This window comes from Macaca mulatta, chromosome 18 (assembly GCF_049350105.2).
Source record: "Macaca mulatta isolate MMU2019108-1 chromosome 18, T2T-MMU8v2.0, whole genome shotgun sequence".
NCBI lineage: Eukaryota > Metazoa > Chordata > Mammalia > Primates > Cercopithecidae > Macaca > Macaca mulatta.
The window spans coordinates 37,856,867-37,878,443 of NC_133423.1; the positions used below are offsets into that span (position 1 = coordinate 37,856,867).

At 38.1% G+C, this 21,577-nt stretch overlaps 1 protein-coding gene across 12 annotated transcripts in view; it reads right to left on the reverse strand.

Annotated features, from left to right (window-relative positions):
• Nucleotides 1-20,819, reverse strand: part of POLI (DNA polymerase iota) — a 32,094-nt gene extending 11,275 nt beyond the window's left edge. Inside the window, exons 1-6 of one of the 12 annotated variants that reach the window (XM_015122000.3) lie at nt 20,681-20,819; nt 18,869-18,994; nt 10,071-10,235; nt 5,581-5,733; nt 2,544-2,780; nt 440-618 (exon numbers count right to left, since the gene is read on the reverse strand). In XM_015122000.3, coding sequence (XP_014977486.2) covers nt 440-618; nt 2,544-2,780; nt 5,581-5,733; nt 10,071-10,235; nt 18,869-18,994; nt 20,681-20,789 — 969 coding nt within the window. In that variant the 5' untranslated portion in view covers nt 20,790-20,819. Of the gene's footprint in view, nt 1-439; nt 619-2,543; nt 2,781-5,580; nt 5,734-10,070; nt 10,236-10,704; nt 10,842-18,868; nt 19,071-20,314 lie in introns of those variants that run through there. The other 11 variants (XM_077974925.1, XM_015122005.3, XM_077974926.1 and 8 more) reach the window with 11 other exon arrangements.
• Nucleotides 20,820-21,577: the final 758 nt, after the last annotated feature.

The following is a 21,577-nucleotide window of genomic DNA, read 5'->3' on the forward strand; positions in this document are numbered from 1 at the left end:
CTACCTTGATGCTTCGTTGTGAAGATTAAATGGACTAATGTATTTCAAGCACTCAGGAAAGTGCTTGTCCCATAGCAAAAAAAATCAGTCAATGTTAATTGGGTGATTATACCTTTCCCATTTGCTAAATCACTGGACTACTCTGAAAACAAGATTTTTAAAAGATTAAAATATTTTGCCTCATATATGCATTATAGGCTATTAAGTTGCACTGTCTTCAATCATAGTAGCTAACTTAAGATATCAAAATATCAATGCTTAAGATTCAATTTAAGAATACTTATTAATCCAACCTATTAATAATAAATCAGCCTTCTAATAGGAAAGAGATCACATACTAAGCAAACTAGAATAGTAAGAACATGGTACTGTAACTAGAAATCTTTATCTCAAATAATGTGATAACCAGTACTTAATTAAAATAAATATCATCGTGTACCTGCGGTGGTCCTGAGGGTATCACATGGGAGTTATCCTCTCCAAAACTGAGCTTCTGGATACGCTGAGCAAGTGAAATTCCTAATTCTTTTTCTAAAATTTTGGATGAAAAGGTTTGGAGATCATGCACACTATTGATACCCAGTGCTTCAAGACATTTGGCAGTTTTATAGCCAATACCTAAATAAAAAGAAGTGCATACAAAGTTAAAAATAGCTTTTCTCCTTAAAACAAAGCTAATTAAAATATTATAAATATATCAATCATATCTTTAAATTCTATAATTTACACAGTAGTCCCCCCTTATCCACAGGGGATACATTCTAAGACCTTCAGTGGATACCTGAAACCATGGACAGTATCAAACCCTATATACATACAGTACTGTTTTTTCCATTACATATATACCTATGATAAAGTTTAATTTATAAATTAGGCACAATAAGAGGTTAACAATAATAAAATAGAACTACAACAATATACTATATACAAGTTATGTGAATGTGGTCTCTGCCTCCCTCTCTCAAAATATCTTAGTATTTTCAAACCACAGTTGACTGCAGGTAACAGAAATTGTGAAAAGTGAAACTGCAGATAACGGGGGACTACTGTATTTTGCAAAGATCAAACTCCATTGCAAACTAGGTTGCTGTTCTTCCACTCAGGGCTCCTGAATTATATGCATCTCTTTGAAGTCCTCACAAAATGCAGCAAAACAAAATGAATACAGAGACAGTCAATAAATGCTGTCTTACTAAAATAAAAATTTTACTACCTGTTATGTAAAATTCCAGAAATATTCAGAAATCATGATTATTAATGTACAAAAAGGCTGCCACTAGAGCAATTAAAATGAATTAAGTGTACATATTAGGTAAACTAACTGGTTCCTATATGCACCACCATATATTTATCCATAAGTCATATCTAACATTTACCATCCAGAATACAGCTATGAGCCAGAAAGCAAACAAAACAAAAAATCTTGCTAGCAAAACTGTCACAAAGTTCTTGCACTAAAATTCAGTCATACTTTATCCACAAGAGAAAACACTCAGGCCATTTAGTGTCTCCTTATTCTTTTCATTTAAAAATAATAATTCCACAGTTATCTGATTTTCTTGCACAAGAAAAGCCTAAGTTGGAGGAAATGGCTGTGTAGGGGGAATTATGAGAGTGACAGATTTTTCACGCAAAAATAAAAGGCGGCTGGCAATTTGGAAATAAGTGAGAAAGCAGAAAGCCTGTTTAAAAAAAAAAAAAAAAGTTACAAGAACTCAAAAGTAAAGCCAAGTAATAATGTTTTGCACCAGTATATAGTCCTCAATTTATTACAACCTGACATTGTTCTTCAGAAGGCAGAACCAAAGTCATCCACAAAATTTCAAATTATAGTTATACTATACTAAGGAAGGCAAGGCAGTGTATAATACATTTTGGAATCACACAAGTATCAGTTAAAAATGTGAAGTTTGACATCTAAGTTTCAGAGGTATTAGAAATTCACTTCCACAGAACTCTTTTATAACATCTTATTCCCCAGCAATACCACAGAAATGTAGTTCAACATATCCATTATCAACGGTCTATAAAAACTTGGGTATTTGATCTGCAAAGAAACAAACTTGCACCATGACCTAAATAGGTCACCAAACTCCTCATGGAAATCAGTTTCCTCATCTTTAAACTGAGGAACCTAGATGTTTTGGAAAGTCCATTGTAGCCTTAATATTTTATATATAATCCCAAAAGAGACTTAGTAAAAGACAAACTCCCCTCTCTAGAGGCAATGTACAGTATAAGAGTATGACCCAGGGACTGGAAATAAAGACCGTATGTTTCTAGGCTATAACTTTTATGACCATATTCTAACCATCCAAAGTAGATAAAATAAGAAAAGTACTTTCACATATTTCTTAATCCAAATTTGCTTCAGAAAACATTATGGTTTTTGTTAGTTTTTTCCAGGAACCAAGTATACACACACATACATGCACACACTCACATACACCTCTACCTAAGAATTAATTACACTGTACCTATAATTTTAAAATTAAAGAAATATAATAAGACATATATGTACTTTTCAAAGATATTTGTCTTACCAGGTATTTCCTTTATGTGATTCAAACTAAGAATAAGATGTTGACAACTTTCCGGTAATAAGACTGTTTGTTGATTTGGTTTAAAGACACCAGAAACTAATTTTGCCAACAGTTTATTAGAAGCCACTCCAGCACAGCCAGTGAGCCCCAAGTGATTATACATGGCTTCCCGCATCTCTGCTGCAATCTGAGATCCAATAAGTAGTCTGATGTGCAAGATGTCATGCAGGTTTATAGCTTTAAAAACAACAAATGTCATTCAAAGTCACAAGAAAAAAACTTTAAAATTTTGTTTTTTACAAAATAATTTTTAAAAGGTAGAAGGCTTAGTCTATATCCAACCACCACCACCACCACCACCACCACCACCACCACCACCTGGTATGGTTGCAATGTTTGTCCCCTCCAAACCTCATGTTGTAATTTGATCCCTAATGTTGGAGGTGGGGTCAAATGGGAGGTGTTGGGATCACAGGGGTGGATCCCTCATGAACAGATTAATGCCCTCCCTCAGGGATGAGTAAGTTTCTCACTGTATTAGCTCCAGAGACAGCTGGTTGTTAAAAGAGCCTAGCACCTCCCCCAGCCCTTGCTTCCTCTCTCACCATGTGATCTCTGTACACACTGGCTCCCCTTTGCCTTCCACCATGAGGCGAAACAGCCTGAGACCCTCACCAGATGCAGAGGCCTAATCTTGACTTTTCCAGCCACAAGAATCATGAACCAAATGAACCTTTTTTTCTTTGTAAATTACCGAGTCTCAGGTATTCTGTTAAAGCAACACTAAATGGACTAAGAGACCACTGCCACCCTGTTATCCACTTGACTAATCTCTTTCATGCTTCATAGGAATACTGTAAACAAATTCAATAAGCAAATTCCAACAGCCTGTGATAGTGACTGTATACTGGGAGTGCTTAATAATTAACACATTATGGAAACTGATCTCATAAAAACATTCCTACTGACATTAACAAAACTTTTACTCATATTTACCTGTAAGTAAGCATAAAAGTACTATTATATAACAAGAAAGCTAACATTATGCTTTAAAGATCTAAATCTTAACCATGCACTAACTATATATGCTGCTGAAAACAATCTCTGACCTGTACATAGTTTTAGAGCTCTTTTATGAAAAGTGTAAGAAAATTATATAAAAATAAATTTGCTTTAGGTGTTAAACAGTGTTGGAATTACATGAAACCATCCTAACCTCAAAGAGATTCACACTAAAAGTATTTAGAGATGAAATGTCAGGATGTCTGCCATTTGCTTCCAAATAGCTCATCAACCAACCAAGCGATCCATAGAGAGGACAAGAGAAAGCAAATGTGGCAAAATAACAACTAGTTTATCTACAAGAAAGGACATAATGAGCTGGGCGCAGTGGCTCACGCCTGTAATCCCAGCACTTTGTTTGGGAGGCCAAGGCAAGCAGATCACCTGAGGTTAGGAGTTCAAGACCAGCCTGGCCAACATGGTGAAACCCCATCTCTACTACAAATTAAAAAATTAGCCAGTGTGGTGGCACGTGCCTGTAGTCCCAGCTAGTTGGGAGGCTGAGGCAGGAGAACCGCTTGAACCCAGGAGGTGGAGGTTGCAGTGAGCCAAGATTGTACCACTGCACTCTGGCCTGGGCGACGGAGTGAGACTGTGTCTCAAAAAAAAAAAAAAAAAAGAAAAGGACACAATGGGTATTTGTTGTACTATTCTGTCAACTTTCCTGTAGGTTTGAAAAAAATTTTAATAAAATCTGTGTGAAAGATGAAGAATTAATCAATAATTCCACATTTCCTTTTTGGGATATAAAACCTAGCTCTCTATAATGTACTCTAACCAATAAAATCTAAGTTTGCTTTAAAAATTATATAGAAATATATCTGAAATACTCTTGCTACTTAGCCCTTGTAAGTTACAAATGAGCACAAGTACAAAAGATACATGAAAAGCTCCATGTATTATAGAAACTGTAGTTTTACTGCTTTTCTTCTCTGGAGAACTATTCTGTAGACTGATGTCTAGTTCTCAAAAAAGAGGATAAGAGGAAATGCATGGGGAGGCTTAAGAGCAAAAGGGTCAGACAAGTCTTACACAACAGCAGAGTAACTTGTCTTGTATGTGGTATGATAAGGGAGTCACCAGCAGAGTCATAAGATGTCTGAAAGCCTAATTAGATATTCACTGGTGCTTACTACAGCTTATTTTCAAATGTAAATATCCCTGGAAATACCATCAGTCATTCATATCTTAATACATGAAGGAGACAAACCATTCTGCTTTCTTGCTAACTTTGACAAAGATTATTTATAAATAAACAGATTAAATAGGAGCTTAGAGAAGATTCTGGCACATGGCAGATAAGCCTGGACAACATTCCAAAAGTGCTAACTTGGGAAGTCAGAGAGCAACATGAGGGTCTCAGGGGAATCGAAGGGAACATGTAAAAGACACATCAAAGGCAAATCTAGCCTACCTGAAAATTCTGCTTAGAGACTGTCTTAGAATAATCAAAAATTATTCCAAAAAGCATATTAAGAAGCCAACTCTTGCAACTTAAGAATGACCTAAAGAGGTATGGCTTTTTGTTTCTTTAAGAGATGGGATCTTGCTCTGCTGCCCAGGCTGGACTCAAACTCCTGGGTTCAAGCAATCCTCTCAGCTCAATCTCCCAAACAGCTGGGACTACAGGGGCGATCCACTGTGCCCAGCTGGGTATAGCTTTCTAAAATGGGAACAGATGCACTGTGTCAGACGAAAACTCTGCGCAGATGAATGCTCTGTGCAGATGAACAGGAACAAAGGTCTGTGCAAATGAAAAGTGCACAGAGCATTGAGCTACATGTCATCAAAATCTTAATACTTATTATGGAATAGCAACACCTAATTTTAGCTGTTCTAGACAGAGTACTGGCTAAATGTAACTCTACCTCCAACAAAAGTCATGAAACTTTCAGAATCACACAGCAAATTCACTGAACATTAAGAAATGTATGTACTTTTAGTTAGTAGGTAGAATCAATAAGAACCCACTCACACTGATTATTGTACACATGACCCGACACAGTCACCGCAGAAAGTTCATCACTTTGCAGCTGCTGTAGTCTCTTCTCAACCACTTCTGTTAGATCCACAAAATTTTCATCAAATCCAAGTCTCTCAACAACTGGACTAAATTCTTCCAGTAATTCTAAATTGAAATAATATTGGAGCACAGATGTAAATGAAGTTATAACTAGGATAAATTTAACTATCTAGTGCTTAAAACTATATCAAATTTATTGTTAAAGGTTTTATATACATTCATAGTTCCATAATATCTTTAATAAAGCCCTCAGTTAACTGACTTTTTTTCTGTACCACATCTTGAGTAGAGGCAATATTTTCCAAAAAGTCTAAAAATGGCATTCCTAGGGCAGTTATTCATGGCAATATATTTAGCTCAATCTTCTACACCTATAATTTTTGTATCTGTAGTACATTAAATATCAATGCTTACAGTAAATTGGTGACCTTGAAGAAGTGTGTCAAAGAATAAACTATAGGCTGCTCAGGAAAGTTAAAAACAAGTAATGGTATATTTTAGCTATATTTTCCCCAAGAGTTTAAAAGAGGCAAAACAAAATAACATTAAAAATTTCCAGTTATTACTGAAGAAAACAGAAAGTCAGTCAACTTTCAAAATATACTATAACACGGTATTTTTATTAGCCCAAGCATATTCCTTAGGACAGAGAGGCAGAGATGAACCACAACTTACAGGTATTCAAATGCCCATCATCTAGCACAATTATCTAGTTCTTAGGTCAAATGTTTACTAGACTGAGCTAAACCAATATTCAAATTAAATTCAAAAAAACTATCAATTTTCATATATTAACATTGAGACTAACAACTTAAAAATCATTGAGAAAGTTTTTCACTTTCCTCTGAATCACCTTCTACTGACACCAGCTGGATAAGAGAAAACAAATGCAAGTCTCTTGGTATACAAAAATGCATAGATTCTTAAGGTCATATAATCTGAAGCTCAGAAATAAAAGGACTATGTCGTTCCACATAGATCACGTTTTTTCACAAATACCAAAAGTGCTTTTTTTTGTTGATGTCAACATTGACAATGTAAGGGGAAACCAATAAAGATAACAACGTGACACAGTAAACACCAAAAATCACTCCTGAGAAAACTATTACCTAGAGAAAACTATTACCTCCTTTCAGGACAGATGGACAATATGTCTGATCATAGAAAATCATTATTTTGCATTTCCTTCATCAATTTCTGCAATTTATTTTCTAAAGTATATACCTGATATGCAAAGTAACTTGTAGAAAACAAAAGTTTATCAAAAGAATGCTACATAAGAAAAATAAAGGATAAGTTTTTAAGTACTAAATAGAAAAACAAGTTAAATACAGAATCATGCACGAAGCTGGTGGATCACTAAATACTGACTGATTTTAGGTCACAGGACAAATCCCTAATTATTCCATTCCTGAAGGTTTTTGTTGTTGCTGTAGTTTTAATGAGACAGGGTCTCACTCTGTTGCCCATGCTGGAGTGGAGTAGCACACCACAGCTCACTACAGCCTTTACTTCCTGGGCCCAAGCAATCCTCCTACCTCAGCCTCTGGGACTATAGGCACATGCTAACCACCCAGCTAACTTTTTTTTTTTTGTTTACTTTTGTAGAGGCAGGGTCTTGCTATGTTATGCTGCCCATGCTGGCCTCACATGATCCCCCCACCACAGTCTCTCAAAGTGTTGGGATTACAGGCATAAGCCACCATGCCCAGCCTCCATTGTAACCTCTTTCTTGGTATCAACTTCATAAGCAAGATACATTTATTAAACATATATAGGGCCCAAAAGAGGAGTCTGTAATTAAAGAGAAAGGTATATATGCAGTAGCATAAAAATATGAAATAAATAATAAGGTTATATATTATAAACAGGTCAGAGATAAATACAGTAAGGGCCTACATTGGCTATGTTCCTACTTCAACTCAGAAAAATACTGTAAGAAAAATTGATAAAATAACTTTTCTAAAAAAAAACTTTTTTCAAAAAAAAATGACACAAAAAGTACCAAGTACTTAGAAAAAGATGAACAACCCAAATAAAAAACAGGTGCAAGTGAATAGGTTAACAGAAAAGATACATAAATGACCAAAAATATATTAAAAAAAGGCTCAACCTTACTCATGGAAAACTGCAAATCGAAACAATGATTTACTCTTCTTCGACTATGAAGCAAAGATTTTTAAATCTAACACTCTTGTACATACTAGCAATATGTTGCGGCAATCTCAAATGCAACATATCCAAACATTTAAATGCAAATCATGTTTGATCCAACAATTCACTTCTAGGAACTTACCTTATGGAAATCCCCTTAAAAGTATGCCAACATTTCTATACGAAAATGTCTAAGAGCAAAAATCTGGTAACAGCCTAATAATCCATCACTATGCAGGGAAACCATATAAATTACCATCCAAAACAAGACTTTTTTTTAGTGAAAGAAGGTGCAATTACTAATCATGTAGCAACAACAGGCATAAAGTTGGACGTACTGTCTTCGTATCACTGAAGAACTGGTTAAATAAATACGGACTAAATACAATGAAATACTGTGCAGGCATTAAAGAGAGTGAGGAAGATCTCTGTGAATGACACGGAAGATCATTAAGCTCAAAGGCAAGCTACAGAATTGTATATATTATATAATCACTTCTGTGTACACTAAAACTCAAATTTTTATTTTTTCTCCACAGGGAAAGTTCTAAAAACTAAAATTTTAATATTTAGACACAATTTTGCATAATAAAAGCAGTGATATCCGGGAGTATAATCTTGTCTTTTCTGCTTCACTATCCCTTCTTCTTTCCTCCCATTTCAGCACTACACCTTTCCCACCACAAGTTAACTAATGTTAAAAACCTGTAATATACCCTCTAATGTTTCTCTTCTTGTTCATATGTAGACATACACATATATATGAGAGGAGGCATTTAGGCCATCATTTTACACATTTGGAAAAACATGATACATCATTTTGTACCTTGCCTTTTATTCACTCAACAAAGCCTATCTCCATCAGTCAAATAGTATTGTACCAATGCATTCTTTTTAATGGCTATATAATATCCATCATACAGATGTCTTAGTTTATTTGGCTATTCCTCTTGATGGACATTTTTCCTTCCATATATTTGACAATCATAAACCATGCTACGATAAATATTGTTGTACATATGTCCTTATGTACTTGTGGTTCTCCTTTTTTTAGAGACAAGAGTCTCACTCTGTCATGCACACGCAGGCTGGAATGCAGTGACACAATCATGGCTCACTGCAACCTCGAGCTCCTAGGCTGAAGCAATCCTCCTACCTCAGCATCCAAAAGTGCTGGGATTACAGGTATGAGTCACAATGCGCCAGTCTCATGATTTTATTTCTATTTGATAAACTCCCAGCAATGATCTCACTGGATGGAAGAACATTTATCTTTAAACTCAGTAAGTGTTCTTGATACTTTTTCTCACATTCCTTTTAATTTTGGGTAAGTATGATGGATATAAAATATCTTACTAATTCAAATTTCCTTGGCCACTAATAAATTTGAGTATTTTTTCCTTATAATTGTTAGACACTGGGTTAAGTTCTTGTCAACTGCCTATTCATATTCTTCATCCTTTTTTATTAGGTTTCTTTTTCCTGTTAATTTCTAAGAGCTCTTTGTATATTATAGACATTTAACCCAGTCATCTGAAAATTGCTGTGATAAAAGAAAAACAAAAAAAAGTAAAAAAGACAAATAATTGCAAAGCTGATCATTATGCATTTTTACACTATATATTAAGTAACTGAGGTTTTTGCAATTAAAAGTAATTGTGAAAGCCACAATTACTTTTGCACCAATCTACTATATTTGCAATGTGCCAGTGCACACTCATTTTTATTTTTCCTGTAATTTACTATAACACTAAGATTTAAATCCAAACCTTAGCATGGGAAAGTTTAGCTACATTGTAATATTTAGTATATATATAAAACCTAAGAAAATATTAATATATCCAATATTTTTATTAATATTTCATAAATCAATTTTTAATTATGCTGATCAAAAGTTACAGAAGCCTCTTTCAATTATCATGAATGCATTAGAAAACAACATTATTTCTTCATAATTCATTTAAACTTAAAATTTTAAAGACCTGGCATCTTTTACAGTACAGTTTCCCATTTTCTCACTTTTAAACTTTGTTTTCCATTTTTCCCTGTTATATGAACATCAATCATAACAGGGTTAAAATTTCTTCCAACTATACATCTTCTTAAAAATACTATTCACAGCATACAGTTATCCTTTTACATAATTTTTAAAGTTGACAAGACCCAAAATAAGAAGTTATTAGGAAAAAGCATCTTATGTTATTTTTACATTTACTAAAAAATTCATGTAATGAACAGGCATCCTACATAAAAATTAATGCTAAAAGTATATTGCTTATCATTTGTACCTGTAACCTTATAAGACATTTCTCTGTAGCGGGTCAGGTCTTCTCCATTAACTAATACCAGCTGTGGACACTTTTCTTTTGCATCTCTGACGTTCATAAGTTTCTTAACTCCAAGTTTCCTAGCTTCATAGTTGCAGGTAACCACCAAATATTTCTGTTGAACCCCTATAAAAATATTTTAGGAGAAACTCAAGCACAATTGAAGAAACATTTAAAGACATTATTAATTCCATATTACATTTGTCTAAGTTGTAAGACAGTTTTGATAAGAAGCAAAAGCCCTGTCTCAAAAAACACAGCCTCCAGGAGCAAGATGGCCGAATAGGAACAGCTCCAGTCTCCAACTCCCAGCGCGAGCGACACAGAAGACCGGTGATTTCTGCATTTTCAACTGAGGTACTGGGTTCATCTCACTGGGGAGTGCCCGACGACCGGTGCTGGTCAGCTGCTGCAGCCCGACCAGCGAGAGCTGAAGCAGGGCGAGGCATTGCCTCACCTGGGAAGCGCAAGGGGGAAGGGAATCCCTTTTCCTAGCCAGGGGAACTGAGACACACAACACCTGGAAAATCGGGTAACTCCCACCCCAATACTGCGCTTTAAGCAAACAGGCACACCAGGAGATCATATCCCACACCTGGCCGGGAGGGTCCCACACCCACGGAGCCTCCCTCATTGCTAGCACAGCAGTCTGTGATCTACCGGCAAGGCAGCAGCGAGGCTGGGGGAGCGGCGCCCGCCATTGCTGAGGCTTAAGTAGGCAAACAAAGCTGCTGGGAAGCTTGAACTGGGTGGAGCTCACAGCAGCTCAAGGAAACCTGCCTGTCTCTGTAGTCTCCACCTCTAGGGACAGGGCACAGTAAACAATAACAAACGCAGCAGAATCTTCTGCAGGCGCAAACGACTCTGTCTGACAGCTTTGAAGAGAGCAGTGGATCTCCCAACTCAGAGGTTGAGATCTGAGGAGGGACAGACTCCCTGCTCAAGTGGGTCCCTGACCCCTGAGTAGCCTAACTGGGAGACATCCCCCACAAGGGGCAGTCTGAAACCCCACACCTCACAGGGTGGAGTACACCCCTGAGAGGAAGCTTCCAAAGCAAGAATCAGACAGGTACACTTGCTGTTCAGAAATATTCTATCTTCTGCAGCCTCTGCTGCTGATACCCAGGCAAACAGGGTCTGGAGTGGACCTCAAGCAATCTCCAACAGACCTACAGCTGAGGGTCCTGACTGTTAGAAGGAAAACTATCAAACAGGAAGGACACCTACACCAAAACCCCATCAGTACATCACCATCATCAAAGACCAGAGGCAGATAAAACCACAAAGATGGGGAAAAAGCAGGGCAGAAAAGCTGGAAATTCAAAAAATAAGAGCGCATCTCCCCTGGCAAAGGAGCGCAGCTCATCGCCAGCAACGGATCAAAGCTGGACGGAGAATGACTTTGACGAGATGAGAGAAGAAGGCTTCAGTCCATCAAATTTCTCAGAGCTAAAGGAGGAATTACATACCCAGCGCAAATAAACTAAAAATCTTGAAAAAAAAGTGGAAGAATTGATGGCTAGAGTAATCAATGCAGAGAAGGTCATAAACGAAATGAAAGAGATGAAAACCATGACACGAGAAATACGTGACAAATGCACAAGCTTCAGTAACCGACTCGATCAACTGGAAGAAAGAGTATCAGCGATTGAGGATCAAATGAATGAAATGAAGCGAGAAGAGAAACCAAAAGAAAAAAGAAGAAAAAGAAATGAACAAAGCCTGCAAGAAGTATGGGATTATGTAAAAAGACCAAATCTCCGTCTGATTGGGGTGCCTGAAAGTGATGGGGAAAATGGAACCAAGTTGGAAAACACTCTTCAGGATATCATCCAGGAGAACTTCCCCAACCTAGTAGGGCAGGCCAACATTCAAATCCAGGAAATACAGAGAACGCCACAAAGATACTCCTCGAGAAGAGCAACTCCAAGACACATAATTGCCAGATTCACCAAAGTTGAAATGAAGGAAAAAATCTTAAGGGCAGCCAGAGAGAAAGGTCGGGTTACCCACAAAGGGAAGCCCATCAGACTAACAGCAGATCTCTCGGCAGAAACTCTACAAGCCAGAAGAGAGTGGGGGCCAATATTCAACATCCTTAAAGAAAAGAATTTTAAACCCAGAATTTCATATCCAGCCAAACTAAGTTTCATAAGTGAAGAAGAAATAAAATCCTTTACAGATAAGCAAATGCTTAGAGATTTTGTCACCACTAGGCCTGCCTTACAAGAGACCCTGAAGGAAGCACTAAACATGGAAAGGAACAACCGGTACCAGCCATTGCAAAAACATGCCAAAATGGAAAGACCATCGAGGCTAGGAAGAAACTGCATCAACTAACGAGCAAAATAACCAGTTAATATCATAATGGCAGGATCAAGTTCACACATAACAATATTAACCTTAAATGTAAATGGACTAAATGGTCCAATTAAAAGACACAGACTGGCAAACTGGATAAAGAGTCAAGACCCATCAGTCTGCTGTATTCAGGAGACCCATCTCACACGCAGAGACATACATAGGCTCAAAATAAAGGGATGGAGGAAGATCTACCAAGCAAATGGAGAACAAAAAAAAGCGGGGGTTGCAATACTAGTCTCTGATAAAACAGACTTTAAACCATCAAAGATCAAAAGAGACAAAGAAGGCCATTACATAATGGTAAAGGGATCAATTCAACAGGAAGAGCTAACTATCCTAAATATATATGCACCCAATACAGGAGCACCCAGATTCATAAAGCAAGTCCTTAGAGACTTACAAAGAGACTTAGACTCTCATACACTAATAATGGGAGACTTCAACACTCCACTGTCAACATTAGACAGATCAACGAGACAGAAAGTTAACAAGGATATCCAGGAATTGAACTCATCTCTGCAGCAAGCAGACCTAAGAGACATCTATAGAACTCTCCACCCCAAATCAACAGAATATACATTCTTCTCAGCACCACATCGTACTTACTCCAAAATTGACCACGTAATTGGAAGTAAAGCACTCCTCAGCAAATGTACAAGAACAGAAATTATAACAAACTGTCTCTCAGACCACAGTGCAATCAAACTAGAACTCAGGACTAAGAAACTCAATCAAAACCGCTCAACTACATGGAAACTGAACAACCTGCTCCTGAATGACTACTGGGTACATAACGAAATGAAGGCAGAAATAAAGATGTTCTTTGAAACCAATGAGAACAAAGATAAAACATACCAGAATCTCTGGGACACATTTAAAGCAGTGTGTAGAGGGAAATTTATAGCACTAAACGCCCACAAGAGAAAGCAGGAAAGATCTAAAATTGACACTCTAACATCGCAATTAAAAGAACTAGAGAAGCAAGAGCAAACACATTCGAAAGCTAGCAGAAGGCAAGAAATAACTAAGATCAGAGCAGAACTGAAGGAGATAGAGACACAAAAAACCCTCCAAAAAATCAATGAATCCAGGAGTTGGTTTTTTGAAAAGATCAACAAAATTGACAGACCACTAGCAAGACTAATAAAGAAGAAAAGAGAGAAGAATCAAATCGACGCAATAAAAAATGATAAAGGGGATATCACCACCGACCCCACAGAAATACAAACTACCATCAGAGAATACTATAAACACCTCTATGCAAATAAACTGGAAAATCTAGAAGAAATGGATAATTTCCTGGACGCTTACACTCTTCCAAGACTAAACCAGGAAGAAGGTGAATCCCTGAATAGACCAATAGCAGGCTCTGAAATTGAGGCAATAATTAATAGCCTACCAACCAAAAAAAGTCCAGGACCAGATGGATTCACAGCTGAATTCTACCAGAGGTACAAGGAGGAGCTGGTACCATTCCTTCTGAAACTATTCCAATCAATAGAAAAAGAGGGAATCCTCCCTAACGCATTTTATGAGGCCAACATCATCCTGATACCAAAGCCTGGCAGAGACACAACAAAAAAAGAGAATTTTAGACCAATATCCCTGATGAACATCGATGCAAAAATCCTCAATAAAATACTGGCAAACCGGATTCAGCAACACATCAAAAAGCTTATCCACCATGATCAAGTGGGCTTCATCCCTGGGATGCAAGGCTGGTTCAACATTCGCAAATCAATAAACATAATCCAGCATATAAACAGAACCAAAGACAAGAACCACATGATTATCTCAATAGATGCAGAAAAGGCTTTTGACAAAATTCAACAGCCCTTCATGCTAAAAACGCTCAATAAATTCGGTATTGATGGAACGTACCTCAAAATAATAAGAGCTATTTATGACAAACCCACAGCCAATATCATACTGAATGGGCAAAAACTGGAAAAATTCCCTTTGAAAACTGGCAAAAGACAGGGATGCCCTCTCTCACCACTCCTATTCAACATAGTGTTGGAAGTTCTGGCTAGGGCAATTAGGCAAGAGAAAGAAATCAAGGGTATTCAGTTAGGAAAAGAAGAAATCAAATTGTCCCTCTTTGCAGATGATATGATTGTATATTTAGAGAACCCCATTGTCTCAGCCCAAAATCTCCTTAAGCTGATAAGCAACTTCAGCAAAGTCTCAGGATACAAAATTAATGTGCAAAAATCACAAGCATTCTTATACACCAGTAACAGACAAACAGAGAGCCAAATCAGGAATGAACTTCCATTCACAATTGCTTCAAAGAGAATAAAATACCTAGGAATCCAACTTACAAGGGATGTAAAGGACCTCTTCAAGGAGAACTACAAACCACTGCTCAGTGAAATAAAAGAGGACACAAACAAATGGAAGAACATACCATGCTCATGGATAGGAAGAATCAATATCGTGAAAATGGCCATACTGTCCAAGGTAATTTATAGATTCAATGCCATCCCCATCAAGCTACCAATGAGTTTCTTCACAGAATTGGAAAAAACTGCTTTAAAGTTCATATGGAACCAAAAAAGAGCCCGCATCTCCAAGACAATCCTAAGTCAAAAGAACAAAGCTGGAGGCATCACGCTACCTGACTTCAAACTATACTACAAGGCTACAGTAACCAAAACAGCATGGTACTGGTACCAAAACAGAGATATAGACCAATGGAACAGAACAGAGGCCTCAGAAATAATACCACACATCTACAGCCATCTGATCTTTGACAAACCTCAGGAACACAAGAAATGGGGAAAAGATTCCCTATTTAATAAATGGTGCTGGGAAAATTGGCTAGCCATAAGTAGAAAGCTGAAACTGGATCCTTTCCTTACTCCTTATACAAAAATTAATTCAAGATGGATTAGAGACTTAAATGTTAGACCTAATACCATAAAAATCCTAGAGGAAAACCTAGGTAGTACCATTCAGGACATAGGCATGGGCAAAGACTTCATGTCTAAAACACCAAAAGCAACGGCAGCAAAAGCCAAAATTGACAAATGGGATCTCATTAAACTAAAGAGCTTCTGCACAGCAAAAGAAACTACCATCAGAGTGAACAGGCAACCTACAGAATGGGAGAAAATTTTTGCAATTTACTCATCTGACAAAGGGCTAATATCCAGAACCTACAAATAACTCAAACAAATTTACAAGAAAAAAACAAACAACCCCATCAAAAAGTGGGCAAAGGATATGAACAGACATTTCTCAAAAGAAGACATTCATACAGCCGACACATGAAAAAATGCTCATCATCACTGGCCATCAGAGAAATGCAAATCAAAACCACAATGAGATACCATCTCACACCAGTTAGAATGGCGATCATTAAAAAGTCAGGAAACAACAGGTGCTGGAGAGGATGTGGAGAAATAGGAACACTTTTACACTGTTGGTGGGATTGTAAAGTAGTTCAACCATTATGGAAAACAGTATGGCAATTCCTCAAGGATCTAGAACTAGATGTACCATATGACCCAGCCATCCCATTACTGGGTATATACCCAAAGGATTATAAATTATGCTGCTATGAAGACACATGCACACACATGTTTATTGCAGCACTATTCACAATAGCAAAGACTTGGAATCAACCCAAATGTCCATCAGTGACAGATTGGATTACGAAAATGTGGCACATATACACCATGGAATACTATGCAGCCATAAAAAAGGATGCGTTTGTGTCCTTTGTAGAGACATGGATGCAGCTGGAAACCATCATTCTTAGCAAACTATCACAAGAACAGAAAACCAAACACCGCATGTTCTCACTCATAGGTGGGAACTGAACAATGAGATCACCTGGTCTCAGGAAGGGGAACATCACACACCGGGGCCTATCATGGGGAGGGGGGAGGGGGGAGGGATTGCATTGGGAGTTATACCTGATGTAAATGACGAGTTGATGGGTGCAGCACACCAACATGGGACAAGTATACATATGTAACAAACCTGCACGTTATGCACATGTACCCTACACTTAAAGTATAATAATAATAAATAAATTAAAAAAAAAAAAACACAGCCTCCATAAATCAAATTTCTATAATGCAGAAACATTATGTTTTCAAGCTATCTCCTAATTATGAATTATAATATACCAATGTATTATTTTTCCATACCCCACTTTTAATCTCTGGTTGTTTTGTCTCCTTGAAGAAGGAAAGTTATTATTAAATAACAAAACACTGAATAACACAGAATTACAAGTTAGATCAATTATTCATATACAAAAGGCAATCTGTGTATTACATTTCTCAAATTTAGTAAAAATGAACCTAAATCGATATATTCTATGGAATCTTCAGTGATAACATACAAACCAAATCTCTCTAGGATTTTTTTTCCAGACAATATAAAAGCAGATTAATTTATATTGCCATATAATAGGGCATGTTCTACCAAAAAAAAAACCAGATGAAAATAATTGAGTACAACTAAATACTGGTTGCTGCTAGAAAAACTCAACTTCTCTTCTGAGTAATTTGCTAATATAAAGCAATATAAAATATAATATGTACATGAAATATATAAAACAATTGCCGGGCTACAGCAATTTTTAGGGATCTAATAGTTACCTACTACTTATTGAACTGTTCTATCAAAAATGATTAAATAATCATTTATTTACAGACTGCATAAAAAGTTCTAGTTTATTGGAGACTCAAGAGTGCTAAAAATTATTTGCTCTTCTCTTTTTATACAAGTTTACTACTTGCTTACCACTGTAAGAGTAATGTTCACCTAAAATATATAAAATACAAACATGTAGAAAAAAAAGGTTATGTCCATTTCTCTGTTAGACATTGTTTCTAAAATTTTGATGTCATAAACAAGGCAAAGAAATGTTATTTTTATATAAAGTTTTTTCATATATCAGGTAACGCCCAAAATATAATCATGGAACCAAAGGTAGTAGTAATTTTAGACTCCACAGTGAACTATTTTAAAAAATCAGATTGGTAGATTTCTTAACTAAAAAAGGAGTTTTTTAATAGAGCATTACATTATATGGCCTCATCACTGCATGTCACTAGCCTGAGTTTGTCATATATTTGTTGAGTATAAATGAAAGACTACTGGTCGGGAACGGTGACTCTCGCCTGTAGTCCCAGCACTTTGGGAGGCCAAGGCAGGTGGATTGCCTGAGTTCAGGAGTACGAGACCACCCAGGGCAACATGGTAAAACCCCGTCTCTACTAAAAACACGAAAAAATTAACCGAGTGTGGTGGCGCACACCTCTAGTCCCAGCTACTTGGAAGACTGAGATAGGACAATCACCTGAGACCCAGAGGCAAAGGCTGCAGTGAGCCAAGATCGCACGACTGCATTCCAGCTTGGGCTGGAGTGAGAACCCATCTCAACAACAACAACAAAAAATGAAAGACTACTTTAGTTTTCCCCAAAAAACGCGGAGCATTCACATCCCTCACTTCCCAATAATCATTCATTCGTACTTAATTACACTTTTTTTTATTAAGCATTATCCACAGAACATCTTATATCACAGTGCTACTACTTAGAAATGCCTTCAGGAGAAAAAACTTAAGGCCCATGATTCTAACTTCTTGGCAACCTTTAGGAAGGTTTTAAGATCCTAGACTCACCTTGGCATAGCAAAAACTAGTCACCCCTTTGTTCTTCAGTAAAGCAGCTATGCTGGATTGGGATTTATTAAGCCAAAGTGGGCACAAGAGGGTAGCAGCAAGTGAAGCAAAACTGTTCTTTATGCTTATACTAAAGGAAGAATCTTTCCTGCATGCATGAAAATCTCTTTATCTTTCTCAATTTAAAATATGAATAATAAAAATGATAAAACAAGCCAGTATATCAACAATATCCAATATAAAATTTATTTTGGCTTTTATTTAAAAAGCTGCTTATGTTTTTATGGAAAGTTTGCTGTCTTAGTAAAACTAAGGTTTATGTTCAAAATCCAACTAGTTTGTTAGACGTTACACAATTTAAGAGTTAATTTCAGAAAGGGAAGGACAGATGAACACTTCCATTAAAATGTAATAAGAGGTTGTTTTTTGAGAGGAAAGCCTGTAAAATTTCAAATACTGAGAAAAAGAAATCTGCCCAGCAAACTAAGCTACTAACCAGCAGAGAAAAGTAAAATTTATTCTGCTTTCTCTTCATTTGTTCTGCCAACTACACTATTCTCAGATTCACCACTTATTAAATGAGGCTTGTAAAATTTACACTTGGTAGTGAAGCAAAAATGACCAGCTATAAAGCACTGTAAGAACTGCTTCCAAAATCTTTCTTAATAAGGTTAATAAATCAGTATATAATGAGCATGCGTTGCTAATCTAATCACTATGCAATAAAAATATTATAAATGTACAATTACCTAAAGGTTTGTCTTTTAGCTCTGGATTTGAGATCATTTCTACTTGTGCATAAAAGCAATCCAGATCTACATGTACTATGACTCTGGATGAAGAATTTCGTGTGGGCAACACTTGATCACGAACTCCTGCACAATATGCAAAGAAATAAATTCAGGATGCTTATTATCTCTGAGCAACTCACAGTTCCTTAAAACATGGTACCTGTGAAGGAAGAATGCAGAGCAATGTTAGTTTTTTCCTGGATTATGTGTGAAAGCATTGAAATTACAAAGACATGAAACTCTACTTAGAGTAGGGTTTTCAGTCCTCTTAATTACTGTTTCTTTGTGCACTGCATTTTTCTCAGGATAGTAAAAAGTTTGAGGGGAAAAAATGTGATAAATAATGGATGATGCAAGAGCTGATACTATCACCTGAAAGTTTATAGTAGCTTTTAGTGTAAACCAGAAGGGGCAGAAAAGTTGAAATGACATTGGTTTTCACACAACTTGAAAATTATTCTAAGCAGCATGCCCTTACATTTAAAACAACAACAACAAAAACTGAAATACAAAATGGCAAAAGACAACCAGTGGGTACCAGTGTGGGCTATTTTTAGCTCCCATGACAGCAGGATTACCTGGTTTAATGCTAAATCGCCAGTGCCTAAAACAGTGTCTAGGACATAACAGACCATCAATAAATATTCACTAAATTGAAAGACTGAATAGTTCTTTGATTTTAAAAAGTTGTTAGGTCATGTGCGGGGGAGGGAATGACAGAGGCGACTCCTCTCAACACTGGCTAAAAACAAGACAGGCAAAATACAATACAATATTCTTGTTGGGATCCTGGAACAGAAAATGAACATTAGCAGAAAAACTGGTAAAATCTGAATAAAGCGTGTAGCTCGGTTAACAGTATTATACCAATGTTAATTTCCTAGTTTTGACAAATGTACTGAGTTTATGTCAACACTAGGGGGATCTAGCTCCGCAACTTTCAAGTAAACCTAAAGCTGTTTCAAAACTTAAAAAGGCCAGGCACGATGGTTAACTCCTGTAATCCCAACACTTTCGAAGCTGAGGTGAAAGGATCGCTTGTGGCTGGAGTTTGAAACCAGCCTGGACAACACAGCAACACCTGATCTAAAAAAAATTTGAAAATTAGCCAGGTGTGGTGGCACGTGCCTGTTGCCCCAGCTACTCGGGAGGGAGAGGCTGAGGCAGAGGATCACTTGAGCCCAGGGGTTTGAGGCTGCTAGGAGACCTTGTCTCTAAATTAATGAATGAAAGAAAACCAGCAGGAAATGAGAACCGGTGCCTTTGCATGCAGGCCCTGAGGTGGGCGGTACAAGGTAAAGACCAGAGCGGAAAGTGGGTCACCGGAGACGTGACCACAGCGGACCTGACTCCGCCTAGGTTCTAAGCCATCCCTTCCTGCCAAGACTGAGAACCGGGTCCCACCTTCTGCCAAATGAGCGACAAGGTCCTCAACTTCTCCAAACTTAAAAGGCCCAGAAGCCTCTGCAGTTGTCGTCTGGCTGGCTGAGGGATTCCCGCCCCACCTGGCCCCTCACAGAGGACGATGCAGATGCACCCTCGACACGCATTTGTAGTGTGGACACGCCCCACCCTACTCCTACTGGGTGAAGCCATTCCTCTAGAGGTACCCGCCGCGTAACACCAGGCAGAAGGAGGCAGCCCTCTCTTACAGGGGCCGAGCGGGGCGGGGACGGTCGCGCCCCAGTGGCCGCCGCCCAGAGCGTCCGCCAGCCCCACCCTTCTTATTTACACCCAAGGAGGCCGCTGGCTCCTCTGGCTGCGGCGCACCCTGCGAGCTGGCTGCCGCCCCCACGTCCGCCAGTTCCATGGGCCAGGCCTCGGTGTCGCCCTCGTCGCCGCCGCCTTCCTCCTCCGGCCCCAACCCCAGCTTCTCCATCCCGCCGCTGCCAACCGCAGCGCTACTTCCGGCCGCTTCCGCCTGGTCTCCAGGGAAACCGGGGGCGGCAGTCTCCTGCCGCTCCGTACGTCGCGCCTGCGCAGTCGTGGTCGACCAGCCTGTTGCCCAGAGTGACGCGCATGCCAGGGAATCGTAGAGGTCCACGTGCAGGAGTTTTTCCCGCTGGGTGGAGGCCGGAAGCAGAGAGATTGAAAGCACAAGTGACTATTTGTTTTATTTTTATTTTTTTGAGATGGAGTTTCGCTCTTGTTGTCCAGGCTGGAGTGCAATGACGCAATAACGGTTCACTGCAACCTCTGCCCCCCGGATTCAAGCGATTCTCCAGCCTCAGCCTCCCAGGTAGCTGAGATTAACAGACATGCGCCATCCCGCCCAGCTAATTTTTTGTATTTAATAGAGACGAGGTTTTGCCATGTTGGTCAGGCTGATCTCGAACTCCTGATCCACCCGCCTAGGCCTCCCAAAGTGCTGGGATCACAGGCATGAGCCACTGCCCCTGGCCTAACTTTTTTTTTATTTCTTGAAGGCTTTGGAGTGAGGCCAACATCACAAATTTTAACTTTTTATCTTTGTTCTGTTCGGCTGTTAGCAAAATTGCAAATCCCTAGACCTGATGATTAATGTGATGGGGTGGGAAAGAGTATAAATGATAGTAAGAGAGAGGTGGCCTTGTAAGACTCATATGATTAGCAACTATGTTAAGGTTTGCTGTGTTTTGTTTGTTGTTGTTTTATTTAAATACACTGTGACGAATTCAACCGCAGAAT